General features: G+C 39.6%; 1 protein-coding gene across 1 annotated transcript; it reads left to right on the top strand.

Annotated features, from left to right (window-relative positions):
- Window positions 1-153: 153 nt before the first annotated feature.
- LOC116721801 (serine/threonine-protein kinase OSR1-like) lies at window positions 154-15,667 on the top strand. The gene is made up of 17 exons (XM_032565774.1): window positions 154-393; window positions 914-1,026; window positions 2,985-3,093; window positions 3,374-3,515; window positions 4,618-4,673; window positions 4,828-4,937; window positions 5,041-5,142; window positions 6,300-6,433; window positions 6,524-6,572; window positions 7,554-7,619; window positions 7,824-7,946; window positions 8,302-8,337; window positions 8,499-8,648; window positions 9,678-9,777; window positions 9,847-9,915; window positions 10,049-10,113; window positions 11,178-15,667. The coding sequence occupies exons 1-17, from the start codon at window positions 324-326 to the stop codon at window positions 11,250-11,252; spliced, it is 1,569 nt and encodes a 522-aa protein (XP_032421665.1). The 5' UTR covers window positions 154-323; the 3' UTR covers window positions 11,253-15,667.
- Window positions 15,668-15,689: the final 22 nt, after the last annotated feature.

Below are 15,689 nucleotides of genomic sequence, written 5' to 3' on the forward strand. Positions count from 1 at the left end.
ACTGTTTTTTGGCTTGCGGCTAAACCATTGTTTGTTTGGGTACCGACAATAATGTTTCTTTTATTGGCTTTAAGTGTGAAGCGTGACTGCTGCCTGAAGAGGGCGACATCTTGGTTCCTCCCTCTCCGGCTTACGTATTACGTTGCGTCAGACGCGCGTAAAGTTGTGTTGACAGGGGCGGCGGCAGCGGCAGGAGTTGCCAAAGGAACAGCAGCAACCAGCCTCAACGGACCCGAATGGAGTAAAGTAAAATCTGTCATTTTAGGCCGCGTTTGTGTTATAGCTCCCAAGAAGCGCTTTTACACACCACTGAGGAAACAAACATGGCAGACGAACAGTCCACCCAGTCCTGGACCATTAACAGGGATGACTACGAACTCAACGAGGTGATAGGTGAGTAGCTTAGCCTGCTAATGTTAGCATCATAGCCCTGTCTTCACTGCAGCGTTGGCTGACAACTGCTGCTAGCCTCGCCAGCTACTAGCGTTGCATGTCTGCTGCAATCAGAAGTCAAGTCCCAACCCGCAGCCCTTCATGCAGGCCGGTAGTTTTCCTCGGGCAAGGCCACTTGCTCTTGTTAGCTGGAAAGCAAACAGGAGGCTGTCTCCTAACTGAGCTACATGAAGCTAAACGACTTGCTAGTAAAATTTAGCCGGCGAGTGAGAGATTCGCTGTGAGAGGATAGAGGGAGGTGCTATTTGCTCGAAGTATAATCCTTAGATATATGTATATAACAAAGTATACGATCATTTCTAGCTTTAGAAAAAAAAAACATTTCGGATGTGAGAAGTAATGGTAGCTGCGCTGTGTGGTCTTAAATATAGTAGTTATTATCCCATATTCCGCATCAAAGTTTTTAAAAAGAACTATTTGAGCTACTAGTTCTCCTCACTGCTAATGTTGATCTCGTCAGGGAGTGGAGCCACTGCAGTTGTTCAGGCAGCATACTGCAAGCCAAGAAAGGAGAAGGTGGCCATCAAACGCATCAACCTGGAAAAGTGTCAAACTAGCATGGATGAGCTCCTGGTAAGACACCTTTGAAAGCAACGGGATTGTATTTGTAGTCCTGCAGGTGTACAGGAATGCATTTCCACGTGTTTTTATTTTTATTTTTTCTGAAACTCGCAGATTGTAAGATCATGTCAAGTAAAGACTGATTTTGTTATACTTTATACTACACTTTAATGTAACTTCAGATACTGAAACAGAATTTCTTACATATTTATATACCAGATAAATGTGTTAGAACCTACAAATAAAAATGCACAGAAAGTTTTGATTTGTTTGGCCCAGATCAGTCTATTTCCAGTCTATTACCAATACACTACGCCTGATTTCCTGCTAAGTGCCAAAAAGTTTACCAAGGTAATTTAGTGACCTGTCGGTAGAACATCATGAGTTGTGTAACATGCTATAAAAAATATACATTTTACAAAAGTTGTAAAAAGTGTTGAATGTTAGATTAATGAAACTTGGTGAAAGCTGTGAGATATGCAAGAGCAACAGTCCTAACTTTGGATGCTGTTACTGAATGCGGATGTCTCCAGGTCAGTTATTTTTAGTATCATTGACGTGTTTAAACAGGAAATCAGTGGAAGAACTAAAATTCAAGAATCTTTTTTTCAAAGAAAACCGTGCAATGCGTGCCTAAAATACGTAATGTCTGTGCTTCAGTCGGGCTGCACAAGAGTAAGAGAGAGCAAGACTTTCAGCAGGTAACAGTAAGGCTGACTATTAACGCTTAGTTACTCTGGTTTATTCTTGTGAAATATGCCGTTTGGAAATATAGGCAATTGTTTTAGTAATGCTAACTGTGCTAATATAAGTTTCTAAAAAATGGTTTATATGGGAACTCTTCAGTAAATTTTTATTGTAAAATAAAATAAAAACAAAAACTCTATTTTTGAGTGACTGCTCTCTCACAAACCGGCCTGTCGTTGCCTTGTTCGTATTATAAATGATGACCGTCATAGCAGGAGAGAAAGTTCTTACTTTTCTGTAAGACAAAAAAAATCGAAGTCAGATAAAACTTGTTTAGCAGAGATTGAAGAAGAGTTTCTTTTTTTTGCACTTGGTCACAATTTTTAAAAAGTTGCATTTTTTTGGTGAACAACAGGAGCCATTATCCGTGTGTTTTTCCTGTTTTTTTCTTCGCTCTGACTGACTATAATCGAGGCTCCTTTTTTTTAAAAAAAAAGCAGCTGAGAACTTATTGCTCTTTTTTTTCAGATGAAAACATTTATCATCTGGTATCATCTACCATTTTCCTAATTTACCAACACAAAAAGGCTTGGCACATTTATGCTCTGCAATGTATGACTGGACATAATAAGCCACCTATTGGACTTGGAATTCAGCAGCGAAATAATCACTGTGGGTGGAACGTCAGCGTTTGTTTAATCCGGTGAAACAAGAGCCTCAAAGGTCAAGGTGCTTAATCACAACTATGCAAAACTGTGGCAGCTATTATTGCTTCTTAAAACTAACACAACAATTGGACATATCAAATCATCTATGAAACTGTTTCGGGATACTTTCTTTACTTTTACTTGCAGCAAAATGTTACAATAGATCATCAGATACTACTTTGCTCTCTTTGAATCATTGCCTTTTGTTTTTTGTCACACACTGCAACATCAACATCTGTGCTATCTGATGTGAACATTGTTACGATGGTGCTTTGTTGGGCTTCAGCCTAATCTAACTAGGTGTTCTTACATTTCCAGAGTCCTGAGTAAACATTTGTCTGCCCTCTCTATTTAAAAAAAAGAAAAAAGAATCCTATCTTGTGACTCTGTGATGATCTAACCAAACGTAGTCAGTTATTTTTCTTGTCCAGACCTGATTTAAAGCGTGTACACCTGTTTTATGTCTTGGCTGTTTTAACAGGGAGATTAAACTCTTATAGACAGACTTGGACTGAATCCTGGCTTAGTCTAATGGTTGAGCTTTTCATGCTTTTTTTCTTTTCCCCGTTTGTGCAGAAAGAGATTCAGGCTATGAGCCAGTGCCACCATCCAAACATTGTGTCTTATTATACCTCCTTTGTGGTGAAAGATGAACTGTGGCTGGTGATGAAGCTGCTCAGTGGTGGTAAGTAGTTCTGGCCAACTTTATTTAACCTTATTTGCTTTGTCAGATCAGGTTTTCGTCTTACCACAAAGCTTGACGAAAGAATAGATTGTTGGCCAGACTCCAGCTGTTCTTAGCTGCCAAACCTTTCTGATAGTCAACCAAACTAGTCGGGAACAAACAATAAAAGTGTCGCCTCATTTTCTAACAGGAGGTTTTCTGTGAGTTGCACTCTTCCAGAGGCTTAGCAGGTCAAAGAACGGCCGGTGCGTCTCGTGACAAGCCTCTGCCTTTCCTCCAGGCTCCGTGTTGGACATCATCAAGCACATCATCTCACGCGGCGAGCACAGGAACGGAGTGTTGGACGAGGCCAGCATCGCTACGATCCTGAAGGAAGTCTTAGAGGGGCTGGAGTACCTTCACAAAAACGGACAGATTCATCGGTGAGACCAGACGAGCCGGCAGCAAACAAAACGCCGGCACACGCCGCCATCTGACTCGGAGCTTTTCGCCTCCGCAGTTTGAACTTGATCTCACTCTTTTAATATTTAATACAGTCAAACTGCATAATTGAGGAGGTTTGTTTAACATAAAAGTCCCTCTCGGGGAACATCTTGAGGCACAACTGAAAAGAGAGGCCGCTCTGTTCCCCCCTGCCGGTGCTGTGCCACGTTACGAGTGTCACTGCGTCAAACTGGACAACTTTCTATTCAAGAAGCAATTCCCCATAACCACATGGATTATGTTGGAGTAGAATATGTCCAACACGTCATATGATTAACTCTGACTTTTTAGACTTTTTCTGACTTTAAGTTCATTTGACTGAGCAGCAGCTGATTGGGCTCAGATGATGTGACTAACTCACTTAAACCTAATCTGTGAGGATGAGGCCTCAGGACCCGAGGCCTCTTTAATCTATTTTAGCTCTTTGTGCATAGTTTGCACCTACTTTACAAAGAGTGCCCACTTACCCTTAAAAAGTCCTAAATTTGTGTTTTTAAAATTAAGGCCTTAAAATGTCTTAAGTTCATTTAAAAAAATGTAAGTTGGCTTTAAATATGCTAATCAGGTCTTAAATTTAGTTGTGGCAGAACTATTTAATCTGCCACAGATTAAATAGTGTTTATTTAATGTTTTTCTTGTGTGACTTTTAAGTCAGGCAAAAGTTTGAGTTGCGTGCAAATGGCTTCATTGTGTTCCGTGATACTAGATTCTAATATACTCTTCGTAGCTAGCTAGGTAGCTTTTTTTTTTTTTTTTTTTTTGCGTCTATCACGGGTAAGTGCAAATCTCTCCACAGCTGGCTGGACAACTTTGATATTTTACCACTGGCTCACTTCTCACTCTTACGAGCCAGCTCAATAATCCCCTATATTTGTAGGGTTTTTTTGTCTTAAATTTTATTCATGTTAGGCTACGAAAAGGTCTTAAAAAGTCTTAAATTTGAGTTGCTGAAACCTGTAGATGCCCTGTTTTATGGTGTGTGTAAAAACCAAGAGCAATAGGATGAACACACTAATTAAATTCCTCACTCTTTATCACCAGAGACCTTAAGGCCGGAAACATTCTTCTCGGAGACGACGGCTCAGTGCAGATAGCTGGTAAAGTGTTTTTCTCCCGTTTCTGTTCCTGTGACTTAAACAAGAAGTCGCACTTTGAAGTTTGCATTATAATATGAAACCGTTGGAAAAATACGGTAGTCTCTGCGTAGATTTTTTTTAAAATATCTTTCTTTTCTTGGCACTCACACCACAGACTTTGGTGTGAGTGCCTTTCTAGCCACAGGGGGAGACATGACGAGGAATAAGGTTCGGAAGACGTTTGTAGGGACGCCATGCTGGATGGCGCCGGAGGTCATGGAGCAGGTGGGAGTTGTCCTTCAGTTTCATCTTGTACTGACTCTAAAACAGAAAAAAAAAAATTATGCTCAACATTTTGTCCAAATGGCTTTTATTTTTATATCTGCAGGTCCGTGGCTACGACTTCAAAGCAGACATCTGGAGCTTTGGGATAACCGCTATCGAACTGGCCACTGGGGCCGCGCCGTATCACAAATACCCACCAATGAAGGTGACTGTGCACTTAGCACGGACCTTTATTTGCTAGTTATGCAGATATTTAATGGTTTCCTTTTGGCTCGAGGAATCCAGACAATTTCGGTTTGCATTTGGGCCTCTGTTTGTTGTTGAGACGCTGGATCTGGAGATTGTATCAATTTGTAATAAAGAGCAATCTAACATTTGATTAAAATCCTAAATTTGAAAAATGTAGGAACTAGATATTTTAATATATTGTAAATAAATACATAGTAAAAATCAGAGACATTTTTCCTCACTGAATGAAGTTAAATCAGACAAAACTTTTCTTGCTTTAGTTCAGCCAGAATTACCAAAAATATTTCTATTTGTTAAACACGGGAATACTAAGTGAGAACACTTTGGGGGTTTTTTAAAAATTTTTGTAACTTTCTTTGTATATTGTTTTCAAGCATTTAATTTGAGCGTAAAGATAATTTAACTTCACATAATGTGATTGGATTGTTTCAATATAATGACTATTTATTATCCCTGATAGCTCAATGACTAATTGATCTGTGTAATTGAAGTAAAGGGCATCTTATGTTTTATACTTTAAAAAACATTTATATTTTGTTAATGTAGTTTTTTGTTCTCGGACCAGTCAGGTGTATAGCGTGTGCATGAGAGACATTTAAAAGTATGAAATTTTGTTAGCATTCTACAGCTGGAACAAAGTAAACTATCATGACATAATAATCATAAATTGTCAGTTAGTTCATTGAAACTGCCATTTTTTAGTTCAGTTGTATTGTTTAATCTCAAGTGTGGTGCTGAAAAAGTTTGAAAACTTACCTTGAAAATGCTTGAATTTCAATGTGGCAAAAGTGTTCGAACCCTGGGTCTACAAAATCCAGAGACTGTTCATCAGTGCCAGACTTTGGCTCGTCTCTGTTTTTATGTTCTTACTTACTAAGCAGATTAATGTCTGGATGGGCCAAAATTTTCTCCCAACTAAATAAAAACAAAACTGAAATATTAGTGTTTGGACCAAAAGAGCAGAGATTAAAAATAATCTCTGCTCCAACGGACTAAAATTTTCATTTTAGTCCGTTGGATTAAAATGAAAATTAAAAAGGAAATTAAAAAGTTGCCTTGCATTACTAATGAGCCCGTCAGCGTCGTCATCACCTGAATATTTGTGCTTTCCAGGTGTTGATGCTGACTCTGCAGAACGACCCTCCTTGTCTGGAGACGGGTATTGCGGACAAAGAAATGGTGAAGAAATACGGCAAGTCGTTCAGGAAGATGATCTCCTTGTGTTTACAGAAAGATCCAGAGAAAAGGTCAGTTGGTCTCTGACTCTCTAATTTTCCGACCAGATGCGCCGTTTGTTCCAAAACATCTGAAAAGCCGTCTGTCGGACTCTTTTTCAGACCAACGGCTGCCGAGCTGCTGAAACACAAATTCTTTACGAAAGCCAAGGTGAGCTGTGTGTTTATTCATAGGAATTAGGGATGGAAGTTATTGATTAATGAGTTAATCTAAAGTTGATAGATCTTATCGATTGACTAACGATTAAATGATAAACTGCCATTTTCTATCAAGATGGCTGACCGTCTTTTCACAATATAAAGGGCTACATTTTTCATAATGTGCTGAATTTAAAAATTTAAATTTTACATTATTTTGTGTCAGCTGCATTAAATATTGACCGAATGAACAGACAATTGTGGTTCTCATATTATTTAAGTTAGACATATTTATAAAATATCACAAAACAGGAAGCTGTTAGACTGCTGAATAGAAAAATAAAAGATGAAAAGAATAAAATATTCCCTATAAATAGAGGAATATTCATGCAAAAGTATTGTCTGTGGTTGCCCTTGAAACAATGAAGTGCATTTACTCACGTAATTTTTATTTGGGAAGTTGACGTTGCTCCGTCATGCAACTCTGCTCATTCCTGTCAACTTTTGGACTTGAAAATATGGGAAATGGCTTCTGGCAGGAGGTGAGGGGATAAAAAACCCGGTAGTTTCCCGGCCAAAACGGGAGACTTGACGGGTTTGGCTCGGCAGGATGAAGCGGTAATAAGTTGATAACTGAAGGAGTTGCTGACTATTTATATTTTAAAACAGAACCGCATAAAATGTATCTTGCATCCCACACGGTACTCTATTTGGGCCGTTTCCATTTCCCGTGCTGAAATGGCTCCGCCGCCATGTTTATTCCTTTGTCAACTGGCTCCCTCTGCTGCCTGGATGCCAAACTACATCACTGAAAGAATGTCTAAGCGGACATTATTAGTTGATTAAATTATTAGATTGGAACAAATTTTAACCTAATAAACTATTGATTAATAGTTGGTCACAAGTGATTGTGTGTATCCCTAATCAATTTATTCTCAAGTTTTTGAAATGAATGTTTTTAAATGTAGATTTTTTTTGTTTTGTTTTGTTGCAGAACAACGAGTACTTGGAGGAAAAGCTACTGATGAAAGGCCCCACAATATCAGACCGATCTAAAAAGGTTTGGCACTTTTTACCAATGCAAATGAATTTAATGTTTACAGAAAAAGAGTGTTTTTTATGTGACTAAGGTGCACTGGTTTAACAAGGGTGTGACACAGTTTCACAACCATGGCGTGTGACGCATGCTGAGATCGGCCTTGGACACACTCAAACAGCTGTCCACAGTAAGCTCTGCTTCTCTTTATCGGGGTGCATCCTGCAGGTGCGTCGCGTGCCCGGTTCGAGTGGCCGCCTCCACAAGACGGAAGACGGCGGATGGGAGTGGAGCGACGACGAGCTGGACGAGGAGAGCGAGGAGGGAAAAGCCGCCGTGGCCGCCCTGAGGGTGAGACCCCGCTTGACAGCCGCTCTGCTCGGCTTTATAAGACTGCTTTTGCAGATGGTGCTCAGATTCTAACAACCTTTCCCCTCGTAGTGAATGTGTTTCGCTCTTGTATTAATTCAAGGTGGGGGGGGGGGTTAGTTACAATGGCTGAAAGTGATTTAAATAACTGGCCTGAACTTCTGCTTAAATCTCTGTTTAGTGTTCGTTTTAAATAATGTTTGGGCGTTGGGCCTGCTTTCCTGTTTACTCCTCAATCCTATAAAACTCCCAGCAGTTTATGGATGTGGACTGGTGGGGGGATGAAAGACAAATCGCATGTATTCAATCCTGATAATCTATCATGTCCATTCTGCAGTCACCCAGAGTGAAGGACGGCTCCCAAAACATGGAGGTGAGTGTATTTGTGGTGGACATGACCCGGACACTCTTGATTTTCATCACAATGCCGACACACAGCGATCTGCATGACTCTCATTTCTTTCATTCAGTAATTTATTTCCACATCGAATGTAATAAAAAGACCTCCCAAATTTATCTGCAAATTTCTGTTAGCTTTTCCCGCCAGCAGATGGCGCCACCACGCATCTGCAGCCGCCCGGAGCTGCACACGAGAGACCAGCAAACCTGGCTGCAGCAGGAGACGAAGCTCCGCCGCAGGCTGCCACCCAGCCGGCGAGCCCTTCACACGGACCTGCGGTTCAGGTATGAACAGGAGAAACTTTCATGCTTTGGTTATTTTCAGGGATGAAACGATTAATCGCATGATTCGCGGTTAATCGGTTATTGATTTTGATTGTCAACTAATTTAGATTAATCAATAAATTGTTAAATGGAGCATGCAGGGACCAAAAAAGGACATTTTCTGACAAAAAACCCAACAACTATTATTTAAAGCAAAATAAGCCAAAATTGTACAAAATAAATACACATTTTGCATTGAGGATAAAACACCTTTGTCTGTTAATATGTTTTACACAAAACTCATCAAGTGGTAGTTTTAGCTTCCCCTGGCTCAAGTTCACTTAAGGAAGGCTATTTTTGCATTTTAAGTGATAAAATATGTATTTTTGTATGCCTTTGTTTTTCTTAATGTGGTTCTAATGTTGTATAAAAATGACTTAAGTGGTTAAATGAAAGAATGTGCCAGTTTTTTATGCAAATAATTGTCAGAATAACCAATTACTAAAATATTTAGTTGTTGTAGTCATATTTATTAAGTAAGGACAAATATTCTGGTTGTATATTCTCAACAAATTAGTGAGAAGCAACTATCTGATTATATCGCTATTCTTTTGCTTTTCAGTTAATATTTCTTATAACATTGTACAGGGTTTATTGTTACTTAAAAATTCTTGTAATAAAAAATAGAGTTTACGGTAAGGATAAAGTGTAGTTTTTACATTGGTTGATTCCTGGTTAAAAAATCTTGTGATTTTTGGGACTTTTAAGAATGAATTCTAGCAGTTCTTTTGCAGAGTGGAATAATAACACAACAAAAACGGTTTATTATTTCAATCGGGTTGCGGTCCGGGCCACACTAGAAGCTTAATGTTAGCACACCTCATCCATTTTTACACCAATTAATGTGTGTTTGAGATCACTGTCCTGCGGGTTCAAAGAATGGCCCAAATAATTCATCAAATGTCCCGAATTAATATGAAACTTGTATAGATGATTGCATTTAAACTGTTATAAACATTCAAACCTTTAATTATTTGACTTTTACTTCAGGATCCTGCAGCCTCCAGCGTTCCCATCAGCCTCGTCCTCAGACTGAGGAACAACAAGAAGGAGCTCAATGACATCCGTTTTGAGTTCATGAGTGGCAGAGGTAGGAGCGCTCGCAGAGGTCTTTCTGTCACATCCTGCTCGAAGCCACTCACGCCGTTTCTGTCCTCAGACTCTGCTGATGGCGTCTCTCAGGAGCTGGTCTCAGCCGGTCTGGTTGATGGGAGGGACTTGGTCATTGGTAGGTTGATGACTTTATTCACTGTGATACGTTTTTACATATTTACAGCTCTTTCTTCAATAATATTTGAAGTATTTGTCTGTGCTTTTAAGCCAGCTCCTGTTAATCTTTTTTTTTTCTGTCCTCTGTTTAGTTGCTGCCAATTTGCAGAAGATTGTTGATGATCCTCAGAGTAACAAAAATGTGACCTTTAAACTGGTAAGCCAAGAGACTTTATTCTGCTTTAATAATAATATGAATTTTTAACAGGAGTAACCTGGATTAACCTGAAAAAATTACTTTTTTCTGAGTTAAGTGCTTAGTTGTACAGTCAGAGCATGCATTAGTTTGAGTATTTGATGTGTAATTGACAAAGTACAGTGAACCCTCGCTATAACGCGGTTCACCTTTCACGGCCTCGCTGCTTCGCGGAGTTTTTTGTGCAGTTTTTTTTTTCCACAGTGCTTTGTGTTCTGCGTCCTGATTGGCTAAACAGTCTCTGCGCTTCTTCTCTACCTGCGTGCCAATAACGTTACGGTATTTAAATATACGTAATACAGCTTGGCAAGTTTTTTTGCCCAGAAGAAAAAAGAGCGACAACAACTACCGATAACTACTGTATGTTCTTCTCTTGAAAAAACACACCTGCACCACAGGCTTCAGAAGAAAAAGCCACTAGAGAGCGGAGTCAGGCCGCAGCGTCACAGTAAGAGGAACAGTGAAATACGCGAAATTGCGAGTCACAATTTGTCCTACTGTACTTCATATTGATGACTAAAATGATTATTTTACTGTAGTTATTTGTAAGAAAGCGTTCTATTTGTTAAAAAAATGCTTAGGCCTGAAAACAGGTTTGGTTCTTTGGTTTCAATGTAGAGTATTTAATTATGCTGTATAATAATTGTAACTACTTCACGGATTTCGCCTATCACGGTTCTTTTCGGAACCTAACCCCCGCAAAAAACGAGGGTTCACTGTAGTGTAAGGGGAAGCGGTGACGGTTTTAAGTTATTGTCTAAATAAATCAGAAAAGCAACATGCATTTTTATTTATTTTGATACCACTATATGAAATACAGTACAACCCGTTGGGTTAACACAGTATTGTCCAAACGTTTTGCTATCAGGGCCAAAATCAACAAAATTTCAGAAGATATTTTCTTATTTTTACAAGTCCACATATACATACCTGGTGGAGCCAGCAGCGTATTGCGTATTGCAGCGTAAATTAGAGGTAGTTGAAACCTGGATGAAGCAGAAATCATGGTTTTTGTTTGTTTCCAGGCGTCTGGTGTGGAGGAGTCCGAGATTCCCGACGATATAAAGCTGATCGGATTTGCGCAGCTCAGCATCAGTTAAGTGGAGCAGAGTTGGCGAAATAAGACTGAAACGTATGGGTTTTGCACAGCTGCATTGTAGTCAACTCCAAGGACCCACTACTGCCAAAGAGAGGAGACTGAGGATGATGATGATGATGAGGAGGAGGAGGAAGAGGAGTGAGGTTGGCAGGAGTGTGACTCTACTGCAGGATGCACGAGGACCACACCAAGGGGCTCAGCTCATCACAGGAACCACACTTGAAATGTTTACAGTGCGCTTATAGAGTTTAACGGGAGAGAAAAATGCAATCAACTATTATCAGCTCCTAATTTGTTTTCCTTCTAGTCCTCCTCCGCGTACACAAGCACAATCCAAACCATCTCCTGCCAGTACTGGAAACTGATGGCCTTTTTTAAAAAAAAAAATTGTATTTATTTTTTCTCTCTTTTCTTTCTGTTTTTTAAAATCAGTTTGTGCCACAAAGCTCGAGAGTGTCGTGCCACTGTCACGCGGCGCTTTCTGCTACACTGAAACTGAAAGTTCAGCCTTAGCTACCGTAAACTTCCCTCTCCCCCCCCCGAGTGTTTGGTAAACGAAGAAATTACTTTCTTCATAAAAAAAAAAAACATATCAAAGAAATCTAAGCATGTCCCTCGAAGTTCGATACTGTACCTAAACGCATCGCAGCAAAGTTCTCGGATCCAGACTCCTGTACGAAGCGTCAGAAATGGTGTAAAGAATCGGAAAACATCAGCAAGGATTTCAGCACTGTTAAAACTATTCTCATGTGAGCAGCAGCGGCTTCAATTCTTTTCTTTATCTTTTTTATGAAGTACTTTATCAACTGGTATTTTCTGATGTAGTGCACACAGGTTTATTTTCTCTCACTGAGCTCTGCCTAATATTCTTCTTCTATGCAATAGTGCTGTCTATTTCATCATATTTCACCACCGGTTGCTGTTTGTTGCTACTTTGTTTTTGCATAAAACTGCTATATTTAAAATTTTTTGTGCGTGCGCCTCCAAAAAGGAGTTCATCAAAGGTCAACCAGCAGAAATAGGCATCTTTAGGAACCTGCTGCAGAAAGTTACAATACTAAAAACCCGACTCATCAACAGTTTGACGTGTAGGATGATTGCTATCCATTTTTTTCCCTGTAAGAAATAATTCAGCCTTGTGGCAACTGATGACCTGACAGCTGCAGAGAATCCTGAATGCTGGTGACGGGTGTCGAGTCCGAGGTGACTCATGTTACACGCTGACTACGAGTGAACTTCTGTGGAGGCATGCATGCTCAAAACCTGGAAATGTTCTTCCAAAGTCAAATAAAGCTTATAGGGGCAGCTTACTCTCATAGCTGTTGGGATTGTCCTTTTCTATGCGGTGGATAAAATTTTTTTGTTGTTTTATTTTGAAGGTCTTTCTGTACTTCACTGCAATTTAGCTGCTACCACATACAACGCAAATGAATACTGAGTCATGGCTGTATGCGTGAAATCTGGTCTACACTTATGGGAAACTAGTGTCTTTAAAAAACTAGTAACATGTCCTAACATAACCTGAGTAGCAACAGGAATTGATACACAAAATACACATGTACATAACGTTCATACTTTTAACCCTCCCGCAGTCTGTGAATGGTTACATGCGCTTTTACGAGGCATTTTTTTGTGTGTGTGGTTCTGGGAACTGATGGTCTGATGGAACAAACCTTCCCCACTGTAGGAACATTTGCTGAGTTCCTCCTGAGTGTCGCGCTAAAGCTAGGTTCATGGTGAGGCTTGCATGAGGGGGTGCGTGCCTAACGTGTTCACCTGGCGCGCTGCCATGGCGCCAGGTGAACTCTTTGCCATGGCGCCTCTTTATTTGCGTGCAGATTGCGCTCATCATCTTGACGGTGCTGCTGCAGAGCAGGTCGCCCTGCACTGGCATGTATATAAACCCTTTTATGGAGGCTCATTTTAGGAGAATATGTTGTCAACGTACGAGTCAAACGTAAACTCCAAACCGCTGGCTCGGCTCACGAGCGCTCAACACAAGCTCCACCTTCCAGACCGCGGGAGGGTTAAAGTATCCCGCCTGTCCTCAAACTGTTAATTTCCCAACAAAAAAAATCCTAACTCCAGTCACTAGACTGTATCAAAGCTGCAGCGTGTGTTTCTGTTCTGTGCCTCTGCAGTGTTTTCTCTGGTTTCCGTATCAACCAGTCAGTGTTGATGTTCATTTAAAAGCCCCTGAGTGCCCTCATCAACTTACTGACAGGGACAGACGGGACACATTTGTTAACCCCTTCTGTGCAAAAAGCATAAACTCATTTTTGTATCTCTTTCATTAACAGAAACTGTTGCAGAACTCTATTCTGAATAGTCCAGAAAAATGCAAACTTTAATTTAAGTACATTTATTTAATTTAAAAAAACAAAACACAATTGTTGGCACCAATAAAAAGTTAGTCTAAGCATTTTTTTTTGTTTATCTTTACACTTTTAAGTTGATCAGACTTTTTAGGAATTTTATATAATAATCTGACTTTTTGCATCTCTGGGGTGTAAATATAAAATGACCGGGAGATGGTAGAAAAATATAAATGCGATACGTTATGTGGATATCGCCAATATCGACTCCAGTACTTTAAGTGTGATGCACCATCAAACCTCTGACCTTTAGAAATGTTTGTGGTTTTTCCTTTGAATTATTTTTGTTTAAACCTGCAGAATTTTGATAAAGTTTAAAAGTTTAAAGGTGTCTACAAAATGCGTTAGTAGCATATTAACATGAATAACAGAAACAACAGAAAAACAAAAGATTTGTGTGCATTGTTTATCAATATATTGTTTATCCTTTTAGGAAAATCAAAGCAAACCTTTTGGGTTTATTTTTTTTTTTTTTTAGAGTTAAGAATCTACTGTATAATACAATTTCAAAGAGGAATTTAAAACTAAAGTATTGATCTTTCCAGGCTAGTATCGATTTGATACGATACCAACATGGCATCGATATTGATATTTTGGATCGCTCCGCCCACTGGATTCAAGCCCAGATCCTCTGACAGGCAGGGGGCTCTTCTCTACATGTTGGTCTGTCATTTGGACACACCTGGAGTGTTTGTTGCCGTAAAGCTCCCATCATTTCATGGTTGCAGTTCATGTCCCACTACAGTAAACTTCCTTATGTTTTGATACATATGGATCCTCGTCCAGACGGTGGGAGATGAAAAATGTGCCTGTGTCACGTTGTATTTATACCCCCGGTAATTACTTACTACAATTGGAATACTTCTTAGAGGTTCCTGGAAACTCTGATCAACTTAGAATATAAATAAAAAAAAAATACTTCGGTCGCAATTATATTAAGATGATCATTAGTTTCTTGGCACAAGATTTGTCCCAATTAAATTTACGTGAAGTTTCGATGTAAGAAAACGAAAAGATTTGGCCACATCAATAAAAGATCCATTTGTTTGAAGGTTTTCTTCACCTCTTTACTGTAACTGTTATCAAATTAGTCCTCATCTGTGCATAGCTGTTAAACATCAGAAAAGCTGAACGGCACATTTTGCTCTTTTCTCTCCCCTTCACCTCCATTAGAATAGTAAGGAGGGAAGTTTAATCTAAAACGATCTGAAATCCAAATATTTTCAGCATCAAGTGAATAATTGTTTGAAACATTTCAGAGGCCACCTGCTTGAAGTTTTTTCTTTTTTTTTTTTTTAGGGTCACCGTTGATGTCTTTTGTTTTATTATCCAAATACTGGGGCTCTCCGGGTCAGGTGCTGATGTAAATGCTGTGTAGAGAGATGTTGTAAATAAGACGGGGAAACTCGCACACGCATTCGGGTTTCCGTGTACCGATGCGGGAATGCAGTGAAGGGAACATTGTCCTTGTAAATACAAAACAGAGAAATCAGGCATTGTTCGGGGCACAGAGGTCGATTTGGCAGAGCGTCGCTAATCAGGCAAATATTATTAGTTCAGTTAGCGCCTTATGATTTTAATTTTTTTTAATTTTTGCTTGATTTGAAATTGCTTAGAGCCTTTAATAAATTGTTCTGCTTTTTTTCTTCCCAGAAAAAAGGATTAACCAAATGACTCATTGCTCTGCCGCTTTGTGTGTGTGTGTGTGGGTGTGTGTGTGTGTGTGTGTGTGTGTGTGCGTGTGTGGGTGTGTGTGTGTGTGTGTGTGTGCACTGATGAAATGACTGATCAGACGTTTGTATCTCTTTCATTAGCAGAAAGCAAATGTTGCCTCTATGTGAGGTCACTAAGTGATGAGAATTGGTCCACATTTCTATTTTAACATCGTCTGCATTGTACATTTTGAGTTTTCTGAACGACTCTCCCATATATTCAGAATTTAAAGCAAAATGTTTGCAGTGAGATGCGATGGAGGTTCATCCACGTTGGTTGACACGCGAGCTGATTTGAAGTATTTGAATAAAGTCACGATTGGTCTAAATGAGCGAGAAATTGTTTTGATT

Source organism: Xiphophorus hellerii, chromosome 6, assembly GCF_003331165.1.
Source record: "Xiphophorus hellerii strain 12219 chromosome 6, Xiphophorus_hellerii-4.1, whole genome shotgun sequence".
Classification (NCBI taxonomy): domain Eukaryota; kingdom Metazoa; phylum Chordata; class Actinopteri; order Cyprinodontiformes; family Poeciliidae; genus Xiphophorus; species Xiphophorus hellerii.

Excerpts from the sequence above, each read along its gene's own strand:
- LOC116721801 (XM_032565774.1), top strand. The coding sequence starts at position 324 with ATGGCAGACGAACAGTCCACCCAGTCCTGGACCATTAACAGGGATGAC. Across the intron at positions 394-913 it reads CGAACTCAACGAGGTGATAG|GGAGTGGAGCCACTGCAGTT; the intron begins GTGAGTAGCTTA and ends TGATCTCGTCAG. Across the intron at positions 4,674-4,827 it reads CGGCTCAGTGCAGATAGCTG|ACTTTGGTGTGAGTGCCTTT; the intron begins GTAAAGTGTTTT and ends CTCACACCACAG.